The 24,588-nt window shown below is 30.1% G+C and overlaps 1 protein-coding gene and 1 long non-coding RNA gene across 3 annotated transcripts in view; both read right to left on the bottom strand.

Annotated features, from left to right (window-relative positions):
* Window positions 1-23,052, bottom strand: part of LOC126740311 (uncharacterized) — a 124,074-nt gene extending 101,022 nt beyond the window's left edge. For both annotated transcript variants that reach the window (XM_050446276.1, XM_050446275.1), the window contains exon 1: window positions 21,557-23,052. In XM_050446276.1, the coding sequence (XP_050302233.1) occupies window positions 21,557-23,033 (1,477 nt within the window). In that variant the 5' untranslated portion in view covers window positions 23,034-23,052. The remainder of the gene's footprint in view (window positions 1-21,556) is intronic.
* Window positions 933-1,969, bottom strand: LOC126740312 (uncharacterized). Its single transcript, XR_007661859.1, has 3 exons — window positions 1,850-1,969; window positions 1,539-1,696; window positions 933-1,308 (listed from the first exon to the last, which is right to left on the bottom strand). It is a non-coding gene; the product is annotated as an uncharacterized LOC126740312 (long non-coding RNA).
* Window positions 23,053-24,588: the final 1,536 nt, after the last annotated feature.

The following is a 24,588-nucleotide window of genomic DNA, read 5'->3' as shown; positions in this document are numbered from 1 at the left end:
CTTCTCAACAATTTTCTAAAAAAAACACTATGCAGTTTTTGAAAACTAAATAGGTACTTATTTTTAGAAAAACTTTTTTTTGAGGAAATTAGATTTTGTATTAATTTTATTATTATAATTACCTACTCGTAAGTTGTAATAAAACTAAATAATATCAAGGATCTAACTTAGTCAGAGGGGCGTATCAGCCAAAAAGTAAAATTTACAGGAGAGATGAAAAACGTTTAATTAATTAATCGTAAATGTTTAATTATTCGATAAAGGTAAAAATGTACTTTCTTATATACCCCTAAAAGGCATATTTCAAACTTTTATGATAAATTAATTAAATGTTTTTAATTTCTCCTGTAAAATTTACTTTTTGGCGCATACGCCCCATATGACGTTAGACCCTCGATATGTAGGATGTAGGTATAAGCCAGTTCTTAATCAGAAAGCAAGATTTAGTTTTGTTTTAAGAGTTTATTTTTAAAAAAAACTCTTAAAACTATTTTAAATAAATTTAGACTTTATGTTTTGAATAATATTATTTTGATTTGTTTATTATTTTACTGATTATATTTAAATTCATAAATAAATTAACGTACTGTCGTAAAGAATTACATATGTATGTACATTAAAATATAAAAGGTTAAAACAATAATAGCTATTTATATAACTAGTATTTATTGAACGAATGATAAAAAATGATGAGTTAATGAAGCTTGTTTATGTATGCGTTATATACATATGTACATTATTTTACGTACGATTCTTTTTTTGAATGGATTTTATATTATGTAGTTTATACTTTAACGTGGTGCTACGTGAAAAGGTGCGATATTGGCAGTGACAGTTATGCTTTATTTAATTAAAAGGTATTTTATTTTACTAGTACAATAAATTGCTACTTTATTGCTGCAAAATAGCTTATAAATAAATAACCCTTTATGTCAATAGGACATAAAACAAATGTTCAAAATATTTTTTACATTCTATTTTATTTTATTGGTATGGAATTTGCTTGTACAACACCATCACCTGAACGCGGTCCTAAATTTTTGGTTCTCCATTCTTCAAACCAAAACTGCACTGATCGATATTTGGGATTAATTTGAGAATTAGCTAGTTCTGCACTTTCTGGTCCATATTTTAATTCAAGTTTTGATTCGTGGTAGTTCATTGCTTCTTGTATGCCAGAGCCACATTCAAAATATTCCTCAAACTGTTTTCATATATCCTTACAGGGGTGCAAATATGAAAGTGCTTCGGCGGAATTCAAATTATGGTTGTGATTATAGTAAAAACAATTATGGCTGGCATTCCATCCTAAAAAATAGTTTCACATAAGCCAACAAAAAATAAAACCAACGTTTTTAGATTTTCTTTTAGTTCATTGAAAATAAATCTTCAAATCACTTTGTATAAATCAACAGATTTTTAAAATCTGAACCGAAACTGTACATTCTAACAAAAAAATATTTAAACCTCCTGCCATAAAATCTCCGAGGCGATTGGGGTGCCCTATACTCTGTATATATAGTCAATAGTATACTAACCTTAACAAATTTATTCTTTTTGATACTGTTTTTCGTTGTTATTTTAATACATATGTATTTTAATAGTTGTTTTGCAATCCGAATTTTTTGATTTTCCTTTTTTATTATTTGAGGGGGTAACTCTTTTGAATCCTGTGTGGTGACAGTAAAATACATAACTAAAAAAAAAAAACAAATAAGAATATATACTTATCTCCTTTTATAAAAATTTATTTATAAATAAATTTCCATTGATAAACTAAAATGACAGATAGGCGAACTATAGTGTAGGTATATCTAGTATCTTTGGTATAATGTATAAAACTACTTACCTACTTACGAAACAGTGCGTATTATTTTTTTGGGTTTTATAATCCAACTAGTTGAGGTTAACTTTTCAAACGCAACCAACGAACGCACTTCTAGCGGACAAGTGCATCCTCAAGCCTCGACCATCTCGACATTCTGACCCCTGATGTAGCGCATACAATAACATTACGCCACTCAAAGTAGCCACATCGATTTCGATTGACCAAAATTTGGGGCTATGGCTAGATTGGGTGGCAGAATGTTTTAATGCTAACGGGGGTATTCCAAATTTTGTTAAATTTGATGCAAAACTGTAGATACAGTTTTAAAAAATCGATTTTTTTTTACATTTCTGACGATGGCTGTAGCTTGAAGGGGGCGCATTTTAGGACCATGTTTATAGGAAAAAAAGTCTTATTTTGACCTCAGGAATACGCCCTTAAAATATATGTAGTGAATTTTGAAACACCCTGTATTTTATTTACTAAAATTGCGAAAGGTCTATTTTTTTAATGTAACACTGTATATCTTATTATATACGAATGGACAGTTAAAATACCTTTCATTTAATATAGCAATAAATAAACAATAGCAAATATAGCAACAATAAACCTATTTTCGTAAAATTTGATAATTTTAAACATTTTTATTTTGTAAATCACCAATGGTTTAAATGACAATGACATTTTAGTTATGACAGTGGCAGTTTTAGCTATAGTATTACCGTTATGTTGTATAATGAACTAAATTTTAAAGAAGAAAAATTACTACGAGTAATTCATACAAATGATGTTTTACTGGGACTATTTATTTTTGATGGACTATATCTTCAAATAATAGCAAGAACATTTTAGAAAATTTCACATTGTATCTAGATTTACAACCAACGGATAAAAATAGCTTATTTATACTACAAAATACTTTGTTCGCACGCGTATCCGTAAAATAAAAAAAAATATTATAGGAAATTTTCCAAATGACCAGCATTATTCTCTTGATTTTTATAAAATCGTTATCTGGTGGATATATTTATCGCTTTTCTAATTTCGCTTTTATCTCGCTTAAAACATTAAAAATAAATAGCCTCCATAAACTTTAATTTTTTTTAATTAAGTTGATCATAAGACACAATGTTAATATTTTGACTTAATGTCACTATCATTTATTAAACCATTGTGACATTTTCATGGTTAACTAAGTAATTTACAAAATAGAAATGTTTGTTTAAAATCATCAAATTTCATGATAAAAAGCACAGCAACACCTTGGTAACGTCTCTGCATGCTGTCAATCAGGTTATTAAGTATTTCTGAAAGAATTTTATTCCAAAGTTATAGTAAATGGCCCTAAACTCAGGTCCTATTGTTTGTGATATCTGTTACCATGGCTACTAAATTTTCAGGAAAATGTTACGTTACATTTTCTATATACGGCTATACGCTGTATATTTATTGCTTTTTACATTATGTCGTCAGCATTATTGCATTTATTATAATCTCACTAAGAATGACTTTTGCGTTTCTAGGCGAACAATGTACCATATATACCGAAATGATGTGATGAGGGGTTAAACATATGGAACGTATAGGAGTTTTAATTTATTTTATTAATAAATTAACATATTTATCACTTTCATATGTACAAAAATTCTGGAAAAATCAACAATGTGAATTAAAAATCCTAACATATTTTTGTTTAAATCAATGAAAAAAGAAGATTATTTAATACTTCATTAATTTTACAGGGTGTTACAGAATAAGATGCTAATGCGGGCGCTAAGATGATGCAGATGCTAAGAATAAGGGCGTTAATACTTTTAAGAGAAAAGTTCAAATAAAGCTGTGTCATAAACCCCTTAACTTTTGAGCCACAGGGTAATTAAATCTTAAGGTTCTTAGATAACTAGTAACTACTACTCTAACTTCTTAGATATGTTTATCAAATTTAGCACAAACTCTCTCAGTATCAACAGCCATTTTTTGAGGTAGGAGATTTTTAAAAAATTTAACCAATGGCGGCCGTGCAGAAACGAAGAGTAAATATTTTTTTTAAATATTATATACGCCACTGTTTTTCCATAAAATAAAAACTAGTTTTATAATCCCTTTTCATTTTAGGGCAAATTTGATTTCTTGACCGACATGCGATTACCGCGAAAAAAAAATATTTTTATGCATGATCAATTTCTTAGTAAAAAAATATATATTTATTATTAAAAAAATATGTAAAAACATAAATATACATACATTAATTTACCATTACAGTATAACAATTCTAGTTCTAGCGGTACTTTATTATTAAATAGTTAAAAAAAAAATTCATACAGGGTACTCCTGTATTTGATTCTAAGGGTGTCAACTTTCAGCACGCTTTTAGCTCAAAAGAAGTTTAGGACATAGCTTTATTTGAACTTTTTTTTTATGACCTAAGGATTAACACCCTTAGGGATCAGCATTTTATTCTGTAACACCTTGTATATGATATTTTTTACACAGAAATTTATGATTGAAATATTTATTTTCTCTTCTTTACTCAAACAATTTAACTACTACATGGCCCTACAATAAAAAATAAACTATTGCACATTTTAATACATAAAATAAATTTAATCCTTTGTTAAATAATAAACCTATGGTATTTCATGGCCAATGACTTTGAGCAGTCATGAATTATTAATGACAATACACGCTACGTAAAAAAACCGACGCAGATACTATCTCAGTAATATAATTTTTTTTCTATATAAAAAGCATCAAAACTAAAAAAATTAAAAAAGTTGTTTGATTTGTACATACATTATATCTCTTATAAGATTAATCGTCCCATAAATTTTACATTAACATTTTTTTTTAAGTTTTTAAAATAAAGTTAGTTAAGAAAAAAAGACCGGAAAAAACTAAGCTATGTATTCTGTACGTTAAAGCTACTAAAAATGCGATAATGCATAAAAACAGTTTGATAAAAATGAAACATACAATTAATACTTTGACTGTAACATTACGGTTATTAAAGTGTAAGTGTCGTGGATATTCAAAATGTAAAAGTGACCACATAATAAGGCGGCATAATTGGCAGCTCTACTAGACTTTTAGCTTTCAAATGTTTTCCGATAGATGGCACAACTAAGATATTAATTAAATCGTTAGTTTCGTAAAAGACCATAGTGGGCTATAGCACCCCTGGTGCCTGCAGGTAGAGGCAACAGCGGATGGGAATTACATTTATTTTATTAAATGCCTTTAATTTTTGGTTCCTAGAGAACCGTGCTGTGTTTTGTAGAGTGTAATTAGACTTCTTTAGATCTTTTAGATCAGCTGTTTAAAAAATTTAAATATTTTTTTTTGTTTTAATATTACTATTACTAGTCAGTTAAAAAAATATTTCAACATTACTTTTTTGAGCCCAAAAAGTGTAAAAGCTTATATATTCTATACGGGCTGGTCTTAAAATCAGGCAGATACGAATATCGGTTATTATTCTCAAAAACAGTATTGAACTTTTTTCTATTATTAAAATTTTCATAAAAATATTTGTGAATGATGTAAAAATTAGCTTTAATTTTAAGCATCTGTGACTTGATGCAATGTTTCCTGACATTGGGTATGTTAGATATGACTTAAAATTGGAATTTTCTCAGTGAATAGGTATAAACAAAAAAATTGCTATTCCAAGACACCGTACTGTCCTGTTTCAAAAATTATTTTAATACCAAACTCCAAGCTCATTAATGGCATATTCAGAATGTTTAAGGAAAGGTCAACTTTCAGTGTTCAATAGATCATTTATATTATTATAAATTTCTATATGGCTTCAATTGTAGCTTAGTAGAGCTTAATTAGACACATACATACATATACAGGATATCCCGGAAAAATGTGGAAAATTTTATCGGATTCAGGTAGAAAATACAAAAATAATATGAAATTTTTCTATAAAAAGAATTCCTATAGGTCCTCCCTAGAAAGATACATAGCTTTTCTTGAATAATTTTTAAAGTACTTGGTGGTTGTTCTGGTAAGAAAAACAAACTTTTTCTTTTGTTTCCCTTTTTTTTTTGTTAATTGTTACTTATACTTTTAGTCAAGCACAAGGTGGATTTAGACAATTCAGTGAGAGATTCAAAGTGGACTGTACTTGTGTTATTAAAAGTAAATGTGGAAAGGTCGAAAAATCAGCCTTACAGAGATCCTTACCTTAAGGTGCCTTTATCCGGCTTTAGCAGGTCTGCTCCGGACTTCTTGGGTCTTCTAATTCGGGTTTAATCACTAAGAGTGATTGCGGGTTTGATAACTAAATCAAGATCTGTGATGCGGTAAGATTAAGACAACAGTTGCGGATGATAAAGTGCTAACAAGGAAGTCGTCTTCTCTCTGGTCTCCGTTCAGCACAAACCAAAGGAATTTGGAAATTTAAAGGCTATCGTACACGCGCAGATTTGTTGCTGTTAAGACTTAGAAAATATTAATTAAATTGATTATAATAAAAAGAGAAAATTAAATTATCGGTAGTTTTAATTTGGAGAGAAAAACAAAGAAATATTATAAAAAGAAAAAATGTCAACTATTTGATTCACAAACTAAATGTGGACGGATCACTTGGTATAATTTAATAAAAATTTTACGTGATCAGTACTACTCTACTACTAACCTCTTAAAATGGAGTCCTTGAAACATATTTACCTTGTCTATTTTACTTTTTTTTATAATACTTTAATTTTGAACACTTTGTATGACAAAGACTCTGAAATAATAAATATGGATAGCTTGAGCCTTAAATTAAAGAAATGGCACTCTTGTTCATTATCAATAAAATTAACCGTTTCGAAGAAAAAAATAAGAAAGAAATCATTGTTTTATTTTAATTAAAAAGAACCATGATATGTTCTTTTGTTCAGCGATAGTTATTCAAACAACAGAGAAGTTTCCTTTCAAGTTGTTTAATCAAACAAAGTGCATGTTTTTAAAAATACAGTTTGGCCCTTAAAAAAACAACCTGAAAAAGATTGTAAACGGAAAGGTTTTTGCGTCTTTATATCAGTATTTTTTGTTTCTATAAACGTTCTGTAAACATATCATTTTTGAAAACATTTCTATAGTACACAATAAATAATTATCTATCAATCTCAAAATTTTCCATCTTTCACGTTATAAATACATTGATCCTTTATTTTGATAATAATTTATTAATTTTTGGATTTCTTCGTGAATTTAATTTGAATTAAATCGAAATATGGAATTCACGTTTATTTGGTATGCAGATATGCATCTTATTTATGGTTTGGCGTTTTATAATGCATTGGAAGCAAAAAGGTTGTATAAATATTGATTTCCTAATCGCACCATTCCAAATCAAAAGACTTTTCAACGAATTGACCAACGTCTAAGGAAAACTGGTAGACGATTCCATTTAATAAGATTTTGAGTGGAATTAATTGACTTTCTTTATTGTAATTTTAAAAAGTTAGAAAAAAAGAACTGATGCTAGTCATAGAAGAAGAGTACGTATGGTACAAATAGAGGAAAATCTTTTTGGATGCTGTAGCTGATACTCCTTCAATAAGTCCTCGAAAGTTAAGCCGCTCAGCTTAATATACTAAAAACAATATTACATAAAGTACTTCAGGAACAACTTGGGTTGGATTGGGTTCCTCCTCAAAGAGCCAGCCGCCTCAGACAGCCATCCAACCTTGAACACACATGTCGAGCGAGGTTGGATGTTTATTTGCTAAGAATAACTCAGACGTTTTCTTAAACGTTTCCTGCATCCCATATCTCTAATTATCCATAGTTACATTTTAATATAGGTTTCCTTTTCCCCCGCTCCCTGGAAGTGGCATTTTTGATCCCCTCCGTCGCCGAGGGGATTAGGTTGCCGAGGGCTAGAAGATCCTTACCTATCCCCTCCTGTCCCAAAAAAAATGCTAATTTTGGTAGTGACCCGGCTACACTGCAGGATTTTTTTACATTATATTATGGGAGACAAACAGAAGAAAAATATATTTACGGTACTGGGGAGGGATACCCCAGTACCGGTCGGTGTCGTGGATGATTAGGCAGGTCCGAACCGACCGTCACACAAATATGCACATTCGTATCAAAGAAATAACGGCACAACTTCAATCCACACTTACATCTATCAGATCGGAATATAAGCATATCACACGAAAGATAAATGAAGTTGCACGGCGGCACCAAGGTTCTGAGGCTGAGACGAAATAAACCATGAACGAGATTCGAGAAAAAGTTGAGAAATATTGAAAACGAGTTTTCAAAATTTCAGGCATTTTATAAAAATGAAAAGAATTTATTCATATTAACTAAAACGGTTTTCATTCATTATTATGTCTATTTTCAAATTTAATAGCGTCAAACTTTTACTGCTGTAGAAGAGTAAAATATATTTTTTATCAAATCCGGTCAATCGCACGTGAAAATATTATTGGGAAAACATAGTGTCGTAAATAGGATATCGCAAGTTGAAATGGACATTGGGGTTGTCGGTATGATGGAAATGTTTTTATAATTACCTATAGAATATTGAAGTCCATATTTTTTTGTCTAACAAATAAATTTAAAAGGTAAGCGAAATATCGGATTTTTTCCAAAATTTTTAGGTTTTTTAAAAAATATTGACTTTCCAATATTCTTTAGATATTTTAAAACAACTTTTATTAATGACACATATAATTTTTTCCAATAATAAACCTTCCAAATTGAAATGCGATATTAATTATGGTAGTCGTACTAAATGCGATAAAAATAAATTTAAAATAAAACATATTTTGAATTTATAATAATAAAACACTCATTTAATAAAGATATTTTTGGTGAAATAAATACTGATATTTGCTTAAAATAGCCAAACTACTTATCAGATACTTTGGCAACTTTGATTTCATTAATAAATATTTTGTAGTATCAGCAAAACCATCTAATATTGAAAAGTTAGTGGGGAAAGTCTTTTCTCCACAAATAAAATGCTAATCCTCTAATTTCAGGAGTGATGGATTTCGGCAAGTGTTCTTGCTATCATCGGACTCTAAAATATATTACAAACAGTTCAAAAACATACGAAAATTTTTGTTTCTTGACAGGTGATACAAATAAAATTATAAAATTGTAAAATACTTACTGAGTTACTTAACACATACACAAATTCTAAACAATAACAAACAATACTTGAATGGTACATTGCACGACATCTAGTGAACAGTTAAAATTATAATTATAAAACCATCTAATTAGCCTTTTAAAGGCCTCTGGACACCCGCAAAACGCACTTCTATTTGGAAGGTTTATTATTGGAAAAAATTATATGTGTCATTAATAAAAGTTGTTTTAAAATATCTAAAGAATATTGGAAAGTCAATATTTTTTAAAGATCTTAAAAATTTTGGAAAAAAATTCTTCCTATTTGTTAGACAAAAAATATGGACTTCAATATTCTATAGGTAATTATAACAACATTTTATTTAAACACTTAAAAAAAAAACCATTTGTTAATTAAATGAAAAATGAGATTTTCGCTTAAAAACTGAAAGCATTTATATTTATCTCGCTTTCACAACCAGCGATCCTTCTCCGTAAAGTAAGTGGCGGAGCGGACCATTTATCCGCGATGTATTACTATTGTATGATATGAGTAGAATTTTGTCGGTCGACGTAAGGTACACTCGATCGTGAGACGGTCTTCTTAACTGGTCTATTTATTTAATTCTATATTAATTTTGGTATCATATTAAATTATATTATATTAAATTTGGCTTTTCAAAATTCCGCCCTTTTGTCTGGTTGATTATGCATAAATCGGCCAGTGCGACAACTTATGTGACTATTGTGCGTCAATTGATTTATCTCTTATAATTTTTTTATCGTTTTTTGGTCTTTTTTTGTTGTTTCGTTAATTATTTAAATATTATTTTGTGCAGATATTTGCAAATTGGCAGTAGAAGCAAGATAAAGTATGCCTCCAGAAGACGAAAGCGCAGAAGACGTGCTCGTTTGCAATCAAAATAAGTAGGTATTAAATAATTTTTACTTTTCAATAGAATTATATCTTTATTGTAGGTATTGTTTTATATTTACCTAATCATACATCAAGATTACAATAAATAAATACTACAGTCTACAGAAATATTTGAAAAAAAAGCTAGATGGTGCATTTTTTATTTTAAGACAGATTTTTTCTGCACGCCATATTTTACTTCTGGCTTTCATTAAAGCAAATATCAAACCCCTAAATATTAGGAAAGTTGTATTACAAGAAGGAGTAGTGCCATGATATAATTTTACCGATCTTTTTTTCTCTTACATATATTAAAAAATATGTCTTACATGTCATTAAAAAATATTAAGTATAATTTTTTTTGGTCTAGTGGCAATCTGAATTTTTTATAATGATTTCAAGTGAGTCACCAACCATTTTTTAAGTAAAAATATTTGTCCTATATTAAATAACATAAGAGTACGCAGGGTATTTTAACTGCTTGCTTAAAAATCTGTCGAAAATTGATTTTTAACGTAGGTAGGAGTTAATATCGTTATTCAGTTATAGTTTCTAATAGCTATATTTTTAAACATAACAAATTAAATATGTCGTCGGTGCAATGCTAAAGGCACTAATGTACATTTTTGCCATTTTTCCATTAACAGATGTGTTAACCTTTAAAGTTATCAATGCCAAAGTCACGAATATGCCAGGCGCATCTAACCCCCTTCCATGGCCAATGTCTATTTCGAGAATGTACGAATTCACCAGTCGCATTAATACCTAAAGAACTAATGTACCACATTAGTCACATTCGTGTGTTCGAGAGTTAAGATTTATCGCACATTGGTGAAATTGTTTATGTAATAGGATGACTTCTCGCCCTAAAAAAATATTGGAGCTGAGTAGGAAATTAAATTCGAAAGGTAAGCGAAAATATACAATACATATTATTAAATATAATAATATTACTAATAAGGTATAATAATACTATTTGTTTGTGAGCGTATGTGAATGTGAGCTTTTATGTGCAAATGTGCAATGTTTTTTAAAGGAATATGCATAATTTCACTTTACAGTTTAGACGGTGGTAGTTACTAAATTTTGTTATACAGAGTGTTGGTCAGAGGTATTACCTATTCACCCTTAACGTGTGGTACATTCTCTACCCAACACCCTTTAGAAAAAAATAAACTTATCCATTTCTAGTTGTACAGGTTTTAGTTTCCCACTTAATTATGTGTTCTAAAAAATTAGGTGCTACAAGTAATGGTCATTCCAATCTGATAGAGTTGTCACAGAGTGTTTGTGCAAATCGCAGCCATCTACCCCAACTATGCACTCGACTATTACCGAGTTGGCACCAAGTTTAGCTGATAACCAACTTCAACTATGCACGCTAATATTGCAGAGTTGCCACCAGGTTTTGTTGATAACGAACCGCAGCGATCTACCTCAACTATGCAGCGTGCAACTTATCCGGAAATACTCGGTAAATATGCTTCAGATGATTCGGATCGTTTTTCTTCTTCCTCAGATAATTATGAACTATCAACAAGTGGATCAGAAAGCGACTTATCTGATTCTTCTGATCATATTCCTAATCAAGGATCTCAGAATATACAAGAGACTGTTTCAGGAGAGAATGTTCCTGTAAAGAGATGGCAAAGGAATGAAATGGAATGGCAGAAAAACATTATAAAGGCCAAAAGAGTAAAGGATAATACATTGGACATAGAGGCGTTGCGAAGTCTGCTCGTCCTCTTTTACCAAGTTCGTGCCTTGGAAAGCCAAAACACAAATGTATTTAGCTTGAATAAAATCGCACAAAAATATGTACGGATTTTCGTAGCTTAAAATGCATCGATGAGCAGCGACATTAAGTGCTCACATAGAACAAAATCTAAAAAAACACACAACTCGAAATATTCAGAATTCACGAAAACCTTTACGTGCAAATATTTTTTTACCGTTGATGATACAAAAGACGCTGTTTGCAGGGAGTTTTTTATGGCAATTTTAAATGTAACGGATGCATTACTGCGTATGGTTTCAATTTTATGGTTTTCTGGAAAAAGATGGGTGTGGGAAACGCGCACCACCTAATAAATTATCCGACAATGGTGAAGCGTTCATAAGAGAATACATTCTTACATTCCCATCAGTAGAGTCGCATTTTTGCCGCGCTTCAAGTACCAAAAAGTACCTAGCCTTATTTTAATTTTTCGATAATGCATAGAATGTATAAGGAATCTTGCATTACAAAGAATTTTAAGCCGGTTAGTTTTATAAAATATCGACAACTATTTCAAGAATACAATTTGGATTTTTTCAAACCAAAGAAGGACTAATGTAGAAGATGTTTGGCACAAAATTCTTTAACCGAAGAAGATAAATGCCTACAGGAAGATAAGTTTAAAAGACATCTAGATCGAAAAACTGGCGTAAAACAAGTTCGTGACCAGGACAAACTCATTGCAAGAGGAGATGCTCAAGTTTTAGCTTTTAATTTGGACCTCTAGTCTGTTCTGTGCAGACCCAAGAGACCCGTTGGTCACAAATACTATTTTCGAAAGCTAGCAGTGTACAATCTTACAATGTATAATTTGGCTAATCAAAAAGTCAATTGCTATCTCGGGGATGAAACGCAGGGTAAACGAGGGGCAAATGAAATAATCTCTTGTGTTTATGATTTTATCATGTCACACACTAAAATCACCACCATTTGTATGTCAGATGGATATGGTGGACCACAAAAGAATTCTATTTTTGCTTCTATGTGTATGCATCTTCTTAGAAATCATAAGTTCCTGCAGGTAATAGATCACCGTGTTTTTAAAACTGGCCACAACGAAATGAAGTGTGACTCCATTCATTCCAAAGTTGAAAAAAGGTATGTACCAGTGTATACACCAGATAGTTGGGCACAGTTAATAAGAGATGCTCGTGTGTCACCAGAGGCTTTTAATGTAAAAAATATGTTGTTTGATGATTTTTTTGATTTCAAAGCCGTTTCAAGCCTTTCTCTTAATTTTAAAATTCCCCGGAGGAGATTTTGTTTTCTCCGCTATATAAAAAGCAGTCATTTAAACTCTACTGTAAAACTGATTTTTCAGGAGATTTCATTGAAGCAGACTGCCGTAAAACTAAAAACTGTGGTCGTCCCGTAGTGCCTCGAATAGACTAAGCTTACGCTGCTGAACTACCTATTAGTGAAGCTAAGAAAAAAGATTGGTTAAAAATGTGTGAAGACTTCTAGAGCTTATCATAATTTTTATAAATCCTTAAAGACTACCGGTAACGTCAGAGATAACTTACCGGAGCCAGATATAGACGAAGATTCAGAAACTAAGAGCGAGGAAGATTAGAGAAGCTCTTCTCAGTTGAATTTACTCCACAAAATAAGTTTTGAATTTGTTTTAAGTTATTATTTCTCATTTCAAAGTTTTTTGTTAAAATATTTGTGCTGTGATTTGTGTTTTAATTATTTACAATATTTTTATTGCAATTTCATTAGTTTTAATTTATTATTTTATTCCAAAGATTTCTGTTTGTTAGAATAATTGTATTTTTTTATGTTAATAATTTTCAAAGAATTGGGAATTAAATAAGCAATTTTTTCTTCCAATTGTGTACATTTAGCGAGAGTTATTTTTACGAATGCATTTTTTGCACTTTTTCTGAAAGCCAAAAACACAATTCTGCTTTTTTTTCGAAAAAAAGGAAGATAGCAGCATCAAATTTCATGCAGGCATAGACTTCTTGATTCAAAAAGCAAACAAAAATCGTGGTCGTGGATCTTCAAGTTGAGATATTATTTTTAAAAACTGATCTGAATATTTAAAACTCATTTAGGTAATGTTATAAATATAATTCAATCTAAACCTTTTTATAATCCGGGGCAAATTCAAAAGTAAGTTTATATTTTTATAATGTTGTAGCTATGTTAAAAATATTATAGATATTATACATACTTTATATCTTCATATAAGTACATACATGGAGAGGTTTTTTTTTTTTTAATTTATATAGTGATGAGCATAATACTATTAAAAGTATGTCACCTGATAAAATTCTGAAGATTATAAAATTTGGTAACGAAATTCTCAATAAAAGGTGTTATTTTAAAAACTTAGGTATGCATATGTTTCTGCATAAAAAAATCGTTTTAGCGATCAAAGTCAGATAGAAAATACCGTAGTGGGAAGAAGAATATATCACTTTCAACACTTGTTCTCTTAAATATTCGACAATAAACATCTTTTTTTTGAATACTCGATTGTGGATATGGAACTTGTAAAAGAGAGATGAATGGAATTAGTTAGCATTCTTATACTTAAGTGTAAAATGTATGGATTGACTTAGGAATTCTTCTCTGAAAACACTAATAATATTTTTTTTAATCCAATAATCCTGGTATAACATTCGGGAAGGTATTATTAGGAATGGGATATTCCTTTTGGGCTAAAATTATTGCAGCAATTATTATACCCATGATGATATGTGTAAAGTAAAAAAAAAGAGTTCCAATGAATATTTAGGAGGGATAAGCATACCCATAAATCTTAAATTTAAATTATGAACGTCTGTCCTAAAACAAACCTTTTTATTTAAGTAGGGTGAAGTCTGACAGGTGAGTATTAAAAAAAAGAGTAACAGAATGTAGGTATCTTTAAGAGTGTGAGAATTCCTAAAAAAGGGTACGGTTTGAAGTATCGAATGCGTTACTATAATCCATCAAAATAATTTTACCTATATCACAATCGTTTGCACCACTTACACTTAGGTTAACCTTAACTTAAGTTTCAGATTTTGTTTGCACCGGTAAAACTTTAACGTTAAGCTTTACTTAAAAAATGATTCGATGCTAAGCGGCAGTTATTCTTTGGCTTATCTGACACTTATGAGTATTTTTAACTCTGAGTATTTTTAACCCCAAAATTTCTTTTATTTTGATTTGTAAATTGCTGTACATCTGGCGACTTACTACCTTCTGCAAAAGATTCTGCAGCGAAGACATCAAAGCAATAACAACTTGTGTATATTTTTTTTTTGCAAATTGTAATGAATTTTTTAAACAATGATTTTTTATTCGAAGGCGATGCTTAGGCACTGCTTTGCAGATTTTAGATTTAATTGAAGGCCAAATAGAGTTCCTTTATGATACGTAAGTATAGTAACATACTGTAAAGTCCGGCATAAATACCACTTTTCTTATATTAATTTTTATATTGATTGTTACGGCTTGAGTATATACTGCTGCAATTAATAAATGAAACATGAAATAAATATAGAAAAAAGCAAAGACTATTGACTTAACATTTTTGATGGGTATATCCTCTTTTCCCCTCCATGTTGTGAAATAAGTAAAATGTGCCCTAAATTTTAGTACTTCGTATTGCACATATTTATATAGTAATAGCAATTATGCATATTCCTTTAAAAACAATAGCGTAGTAGCTCCAATCAATCAACCACTCATCTTCTTAAGATATCTGGCAACTGGAACTTTTCATGTATTGGAGACTTTGGTGAGGTACATGTTTCGACTGTGTCTCGCATAATAGTTCGAATTGGAAGATCTCTAGTTAGATTATACCCTACGTTTATTAAAATCCCTGAAATTTCCCATTAAATCAATGAATGCCATTTAATTTCCCAGAGTTATTGGAGCTATTGATTGCACATATGTTCGAATTCAGTCTTCTAGTAATAATTACTAGATTACTCACTTAATAATGATATGTATTTAAGTCTAAAACAAGCTATACTTAGCTCATTTTATAAATTAAGATTTATATTATAATTTTTAGGAGGAGCTGATGGTGAAATATTTTGAAATCAAAAAAGTTTTTTTTCAATTCATGTTCAAGCTATAGGAGATGCAGATCTCAGATTATTAAATGTGATTGCCGGATGGCCGAGATCATCACATCACACCACAGTCTTTAATAATAGTAGAATTAAACAAGACTTTGAAGACAACAAATTAGCAAATTCTATTTTCTTAGGTAAAACTATGTGATGCTATTTTTATTATAATATGACTATAGTTAATTGTCAACAGGGTACATATTTAAGATGCCTATCTTTAATACAAGTAGAGATGATTTTTGCATTGCAAAGAACTTAAATTTATATTTTATTTTTAATGCTTTATCTAAAGCTTAAAATGACTTAAAAGTTTAGTTTTTATTTGTTTCTGATAAGTTGATCTACAAAGGTTTTATGTTAAGTTATATTCATTTATTTTAGGTGATGGGGGTTATAATGAAATCTTATATATATAAAATCTTATTTGCTAACCTCGGCACAAGAACCTGCAACTAGACAGGAAGAACTATATAATGAATCTCACATCCGAATAACGAACACTATTGAAAGGGTCTTTGGAGCTTGGAAACGGAGATTTCCAGTGCTAGCATATGGTTGTCTTTTAAAGTGGGATACAATATTGACAGTAATAATTGCCTCAACAGTAGTTTACAATACTTGCCAAGAACAGAATGAGGCATAATCTCCCAACCCAGAAGATATCGAAAGATTTTTGCCGGTAATAGATGAGGACCAGGTTCCAGAAATTCCACCCATAATCCAAGATGATCCTAATGGTAGAAATCAAGTTGCTTGATTGAAAACTATTTCAGATATAGGGAGATATTATTTTAGAATAGGAGAACCTTGATTGAAAACTGTTTTAGATATATTAAAGAATAAAGGTTATAAAGTTGTTATACTATTTTTCAAAATAAAATTTTCTAACCTTTTAAATTAGTGAAACTACCTATCACAGTATCTATTATTGTAGTGTTGTACAGTATAAAAAGTATACTGTGTACAGTCTCATAAACTTAGCTTAGGGCTTACAAGTAAAATAAATAAATAGGTTTTATTAAAAAGTTGTTTTTCAAAACCACTACATATATATTTTTCTTTTTTTTTTCAACACTGTGTTTTTGTGTTGGCAGCACATTATTAGATAATAGTAGTAATAATAGCTTAATAAAAATATAAGTCTAGAAAATCTACCTTAACCATTAATATAATGAAACTTAATATTAACAAAACTTACAGGTCACTTGTTAAGTAAGCTGTTTTTTAATTCATATTTTTTTATCTCTATTTCAAGAACAATTTTTTCTTTTTACAATTGATGCAATTCTTCATCCTATTGTCTTATGGCTTCAATGTTCAATAATTCAGCCTCATAGCATTTTTGCTTTGATACAGGCGTATCAAGATGTTGTCTCTGGACTTTTGATGGGAGTTCTATTTGTGCACTTGGTCTTCGACGCTTAGGCCAGGATTGTTGGATAGAAGGAGTTTTTGGCTGACTAACATGTCCTGAAAAGTCAGGTGTAGGTTTATTTGGCTCCTAAAATGCCAAAAACATAATAAATATACAACATAATCTGCCTAGTGGGAATGGACCAGTGTAAAGAGAGGACTTTGATTTCGATTTTTATTTCATTTCTCTGAGCAACACCAAAAACATTATTAGAAAATTCTTAAGCTAATAAGTTTATTATTAAAAGTTTAGGCAGTAACAATTAATATCATTGATTCATTTTCATTCTATTCATTATATTATCATTTTATCTTACCTTTTCATTTTGTTGGTTGGTTAACCCGCCTCCACTGCTTGACATGACTTCCTGTATAATGTAGTTGTGATCATTATTTGAATTCTGGCTGTTAGAATGTACAATTTCTTGTACATCTTCATTTTTTGATTTATTAAATTTAATAATAATTACTTAACTGGATCTAAATCTTTCTTTTTGGTTATCTCCCCTCCTGTTTTATATATTTCCTTTCTCTCCTCAGCCACTCCTTTCCTAACATACTTTTTAATATTGGCATAATATTTTTTTAGGTTTCCCTTTGAACTATATGTTATTTCCTTATTTGCTGCATTGAATGCATTGGTAATTTGTCCATATCGCTCCAAGTGGTTGCATTTGTTTGTTTATTTTCTATAATTCCCTTATAAGTTGAAACTATATTTGGCAAAAGTGTTTTTTTTCTAATTGTGAAATTAGGAGCACGCTTTCGAATATTCTCCTTTTCTCGAGGATTGTTCATTATCACACCTTTTTACACATGTAAAATAATCCAGAAATTTTAACAAATTTTCGATAAACAAATACCAAATCAAATAATAAACAAATGATGAAATGTCGATAATGCCATATGTCACATCTAATTCTACCAATTTTATTGGTGCGCGCAAATTTGTAGCAAACACTAGCAACAAATCAGTCGATTATTTAAGATGTTGCCAGGCGTTTCCAATATTAAGTTAAAAAAAAATTAAGTATAATTGCAACGCCATTAAAGTTGAGATCAACCTTTAAACTAAGTTATACTTAGTTGTGCGGCACATTTAGGGAGAAGCGGGGCAAACGGCCGTCAGCGGTAATGTATATAGTGATAAACAAAATAGTTATACACAGAAAAAATTAGCATGACAGTTCCTTTGAAGAAAAGGGCATGTGACTAACGAAAGACAAAAGAAATGTGGCACTTCATGTATTTAAAGAGCATAAGATATGCACTTTATTCGAACCCTTTACATGTACGAAAAAGGACAATTGAAAAAAAAAATTCTGAAATGAAGGAATGAAGCTCATTTCAGGATATTGAGATTTCTTGAACGGTTCCCAACAAATACAGCCATCTTAATGGATAATAATTAGAGAATCTTATTATTAGACCCGTTGTAATGCTGCTGCAATTTCTTTTAATTCATCCATTGATTATTATTATAATATTCATAGCTGTCGTACAGAGTGGTAGACAGAGTGGAGTCTAAACCAGTTATTTTAATGGATCCAGGAGGGATCCATAAGAATTACTGTATCATATAATTAAAAAGTATAATTGAAAAAGTATGCAAGCTAAGAAAAAATACACAGTTAAAAACTTACTATACTCGAATGTTTTTGGAAATAATTCTATCATATATAGTAAGGATTCCGGGTCTATTGATTCTTGATTCCACTTTTGGCCACACCTACAAATCCCGGTATTTATTGGTTTAATATGACAAAATATATAAGCGTCACCAAATTTTAAAATTATCCAACTTTTTTTTAACTTAATAAATAACTCTTTCTGATTATTGGTATCTTGCTGGAATTCTTTTGAATTCCGTCCTACAGAAGAGTAAAAGTGTATAAATTAATTTAGTCTCCTAAAGTTAATGCTCGTGGAGATGATTAGTTGAGGCTTAAGATTATTTTAATATGCTGTCCACTGTTTATAACTGACACTTTATAACTATACAACGAGGTGCACTTCCTAAGTCTAGCACATTGCTTTAGTTATATAGTGCCCAAGAAAAAAAAACAGTGATTTTAGGAAATCTATGCCACACCAGCATTTAGCCAACTTTTTCTAAAACCCTTAGGAACATTATTCCAAATAATAAGTTTGAAAGATGAACATATATTAGCTTAGAGCTTTGATATCAGTGGCGGATGAAATAATATCTGCTAACAAAGAGGGAAATCTAACTTTATTCATTCTCTTTGACAATGTTGAAGAACTCGACAGCATTGATTATGAATGATTTGATTGCAACCTTGAAATATATTATATTGAGCATAGATACGATATGTTTGCTATCAAAATCGCTCACTTTGATTGGAAAAACCCAACTCGCTCAACTTTTATTGGAAAACGGGTTACATCAGAAATCCATACTTGGTCCTCTAATGTACATCTATGCTTTTTGGGTAAAAACAATCAAGAGAATTATGTATCAGTACATCGGGTCTATGTACAATCAGTCAATTTCTTGTTCTAAATATTTCTTAAATCTTTAAGTAAAAAATTTCCAAACATCAATTCTTAAAAAATTATTAATATTAATTATTAATTATTAATATATTATTAAGTATTTTCCAATATCTCATCTTATAAATTTAACAAATGAATAAGCTTAATGAACAAAATTGCCATAATTCCCGAAAAAAAATACATTAGTTAGGTCTTTTTTTAACTTCCAAATTTTTGTCGGATAATCAGTTCAGGTTTATTGAAACTGCAATTCCGTTGAACTATACTTTAAATACAGTATTTACTCAAACAATTGTTATTGCAAAATAGAATAAATATTTCAAATATTATCGTGTTAATGCATTGTTGTTGTTATAAATTTTTTTCTTTTTCTCTTAATTTCAGGCTTTCAGGCTGAAATCAGTGAATAAATTAGTCAAAAAGCAATAAAAAGAAGAAATGAAGTTTTAACAAGAGGATGGTGAAATTTATCTAAGTCATCTTAAAATTATTATTAATAAAATTATCTAAGATTTACAATTTGAGAAATGATTCGTATCGATAAGTATCTATCTTCCAATATCTCATATTACAAATAAATTTAACCTTACAGATAAGGTTCTAGAACTGTTTTTACAACAAATAATTTTTAATTAAGCCAGTTTAAAAGTCAGGTATAAAAGTGATATATAAAATATATTAGTGAAAGGATAATATCATATATTGATGACACATGATATCAGATGACTTTCTCGGGAAGCATCTTATCTTATAATATGGGACCAAACTTTTACAAACTGATCTAAGACTATTAAAAATATCATTCATATCTACATTCAATATCCAAAAATCCCATCAAAAAAAACATATATATATAAAACTTATACTTCTAACCTTGTTGTACCGGGTTCAATTCTCGTTGAGTCTATGTTGTTGCGTTCCACTTTTTAATTTTTTGTTTTTTGCTTTGTATAATTATAACCTTAAAATTATTGTTTATTTATGTACTGTGAAGTGTGTGGATGGCTTCTATAGGTTTTTTATTGTTTTGTGTAAGTTTTTAGTTTTGTTTAAGTAATATTTTTATTTTAGGCCTGATGATGCTCTAACTAGAGCGAAACACGTGTAGCCCGTTTTATTACCAAATAAAATTAATCGAACAAATCACCTTAAATAATTCATTATTTAATAATAATAAATAATACAAAATTATTCATTATAAAATCTGCAGATGTAGTTCATAGAATTTTAATTGAATTCTATCACAATAAGAATATTGTTTTGATGTCATTTATTAGTTTTAGATAAAAAAGGTACATAGAAAGTAAATTAAGGATCAAAAAAAAATATTTGTAATCTTTATATCTTGAAATTTTATAAGGACATACCGGTAAGTTAGGCATCTAGGTACAACAAATTTATATTCAAGATTCGATAATTATATATATTTTAAGAATACTTATTATAAATAATATGTATAAATTTTTTAGAAAAGAATTTGAATAAATTAAAAAAATATTTTTCAATTCAATTTTTTTTATTACTAAGGGATCTGTATTTTTGTGCTAGATTGCAATGCTTTAAGAGTTGTACTTAAAATTATAATTAAACGTTGTGTAAAGTTATTATTTTTATAAAGTTTTGTTGATTGTGTGTTTTAAATATAACATATATTTTTAATTAATCGCTAGGTTTAAATATTTTACTTATAGCCTGTCCTAGTAGATTATTGCAAAAATTTGTGACAATTGAATTAAATTATTCTTTCTAGTATATCAAAAATCGGTAACTTTTATCTGTAAAAATAAAATTCATTTTTATATAATAAATGAATGACATTAGCGTTTTCCTATAACTTATTATAATATTTATTTCAACTAGTCTATATATGAAAATCATAAAAATATAATATCAAATGGCTAAAAAATAAATAACATAAAAAATAACGCAAAATATCTTACCTCCAGCTCGTACTGTAGCTATAGTTGGCGGTTTAGTTCCTTGATTGGATTCATATTTCACAGGTTTAAAATGAAAAAATGAGGGAGAGTATCCCGAACCAGCTCTACTTAAAGAGCTGAACCTCTCCTCCCGATCTTCAATGTAAACTCCTTCTTTCCCCATAGCTGCTAGTTGCCTTCCCTTAGGCATGAACATAATTAAAAATACCATGACTGACGTAATAACTAGCCCGAACGCTATACATGCGTCCCGATGTGTTTCGGGCACAAATAGTCCACTAACAATCCAAATTAGCCAAGTAGGAATGCTGCAACCCACACTTAATCCAATATAAGTTGCTTCCCGATAATTGTCTCTGATCCTTCGTGATTTAACTGCTAGTACTGTCACAAAAACTATTAAAAACAATACATAGATTAATGACAGTAACATATCAGAATAAGGGGTGCTACATAAAGGAATTACTTGGGTACTCGAAATATCTGCAGCAGTTACTAGCAATCGATTTCTATTTTGATGAACTATTTGTTCTATAGTAATACTTTCTATTGAAGGAGGGCTAGTCACGAGCCATTGCACCCCTATGGCCACTTGGATAAGTATCGCAAATAAAAGTAAAAGTCCCTGATAGGGTGCTGGTAAGTAAACACCCCCATTAAGGCTTATTAGAAAGACACACTTAACTAGTAAGGAAGCAAAAATTATTGTATATGATACTCCTGTACCAAAGCGCATTAAAGCACAGCTAAATTGTGACGGCGATATTGTAAACACTAAAGCCAATGCAGCACTAGAAAATAAACCTAAAAGTAACATTTGTCCTAGAAATAAATGTCTTCTGTTTGGAGTAGTTCTTCGTGCTTTGCATAACACAAAAATTTCAAACCCTCCGATTAAAAACATTGTTATGGCGGAAAGCGCTAATACGGGCAATACCCACACCTCATTACGAAATACTCCAGCGAGTTTTTCTGATTCTTTATAAACGCTTTTGATAGTTTTAGTGTTGACTATAGAAGGACCGATAGATTTCGGAGTAGTGCTGGTTGTTGAAGGTACCAAAAAGAACTCTGTGCTCAGTTCTAAATATCTCCTTAAGGCATTGCTTTCCTCACTTAGTTCTTGTTGACGGGTTTCTTCATTCTTGTGAAATGGAAGTATATATCTTAAATTATTTATCCAAGCCAATGCTCTTTCACCACAATTCACTAAACTATATTGATTGTCAACGTTAACAGGAAAAATCGTAGGCGATTGTACGTTTCTTTCGAAGGATAAATCTTTTATACTGGGGGGCCCGCGGTCTAGATCGCCAGATCGTGCTTGGCGATCTTCGGCAGAAAGAGATAAGACGACACATGTTGCGATCGCGGCGAGTTGGATGACGGCTCGAGCCATACTGCCTGCCGCCTGTCGCTTGGCCCAAAGAATTACCTCGCCGAAGAGGAGCCGCACTACTGGGGCAAGGATCGACATTTTGGGTGACTATTTTTTTTCTTTTTGTTCTCGCAATTCGGTGATTTCAAAACGTAACGTTATTTTTTTCATCTGTATATTCGTTCGCGGTTCAAATACTACCGCTTTGGAAAACTAAATTGGAATATTTTTTAATTGTTTTGTAATCATATTTTTCTCACAAAAAATTTCGCCACTCAGAAAAAGTCATATTGTATGACAATTATATTTTCGACTATATTGGAAATTACCTACTAAAAACTTAAATAGTTTTTCTTATATGTTAACTGATAACAAGTGTAAACTGAAAAATTGTGGAAGACGTATTAATTATAAAATATTATAAGTATAAAATATGTACAGAAACTGTTAATAGTCAGGATACAGAATGATAAATGTGCTCCTCTAATAATGCATTTTTTTCAGATGTCTCCATTCTTGTTATTAGAGGTAAAAGAGTTTAATAAACTTTACCATTTCCAAATAAAAATAATTAAATTAACCATTTCACTAATCTGAAAGTAAGCATCCAAGATACGTTTAACAGGTTTATTTTTAAGAGTTTTAATTTTATTTTTAAACAGTGTTTAAATTTTTCTACTTCTATGAGTTTATAGTTTACTTTTATTAGAATAACGCTTTAATTTTTATTACATAATATATATAATTGATTAATAAAGATTTTGAATGAACATTTGATTTATGTAACGCCTGCATCAGAAAAAGATGTCAAAAATCGCTGAACTTTTGCGTTATATTTAACACAATTTTATTGCAATATAGATATTCTCCATAAAAGAAGAAGCTTACTAACGTCACGTAGTCTTAAAAAACAACGACGTAATAGGCGAATAGCAGAATGAGCGAAATGCCCCCATGCGTGATGCGATATTTCGCCATATATACAGGGTGTTAAAAAATTGGGTGCTTATTGTTAAGAATTTTTTCGCCTAAAAACATGTGTCCTAAAATGCACCCCTCAGAGCTATAGCCCGCGCAAATTGCTTAAAGAAAATCGATTATTTGAAACAAGTCCCTATTGAGTCCTTTTGACATTTTCCGTCCCAAAAATGAAAACCAAAAGCCGAATTTTAGGAAAGGATTTAGGTAGGCTTACCCTTTTGATGGCCCACATCTTTTCTTTTAAAAAGATTTTAAAATTGAGTTGAATCCAAAACTAAAACACTACAAACAGAAAAACTTACGAAAAATTTCATCTCACCGTTCTATCTCCTGGACTTTTTTAATAAGTGGTTCTTAAACTTTGATGTAACAATTCTCGAAGGCTAAAAGATGTCTCAAAATTTGACATGATATTTAAAAGAGCTTTAGCATAAGGAATCGGTCTATTTTTAAAATTTACTGAGAATAAATTTTTGCATTATACTGCCGAATTGCGTCTATAAAACTATTTAATTAATTGAACTTTTTCGGAAGAAGTATTAGAAGTCAAAAAGATAAATATTAAAAAAAAAAAATAGCGCTTTAAGACTCAACCTGGCTGCAATATGCAACCGATCGGAATCCGCCGCGCTGCTTATCATCCAGAATGTAAGCGAGAAGCAGTGTTGCCATT

The sequence above is a fragment of the Anthonomus grandis genome, chromosome 9, assembly GCF_022605725.1.
Source record: "Anthonomus grandis grandis chromosome 9, icAntGran1.3, whole genome shotgun sequence".
In the NCBI taxonomy this organism is placed as follows: Eukaryota; Metazoa; Arthropoda; class Insecta; order Coleoptera; family Curculionidae; genus Anthonomus; species Anthonomus grandis.
This window is presented reverse-complemented; position numbering and strand designations above follow the sequence as displayed.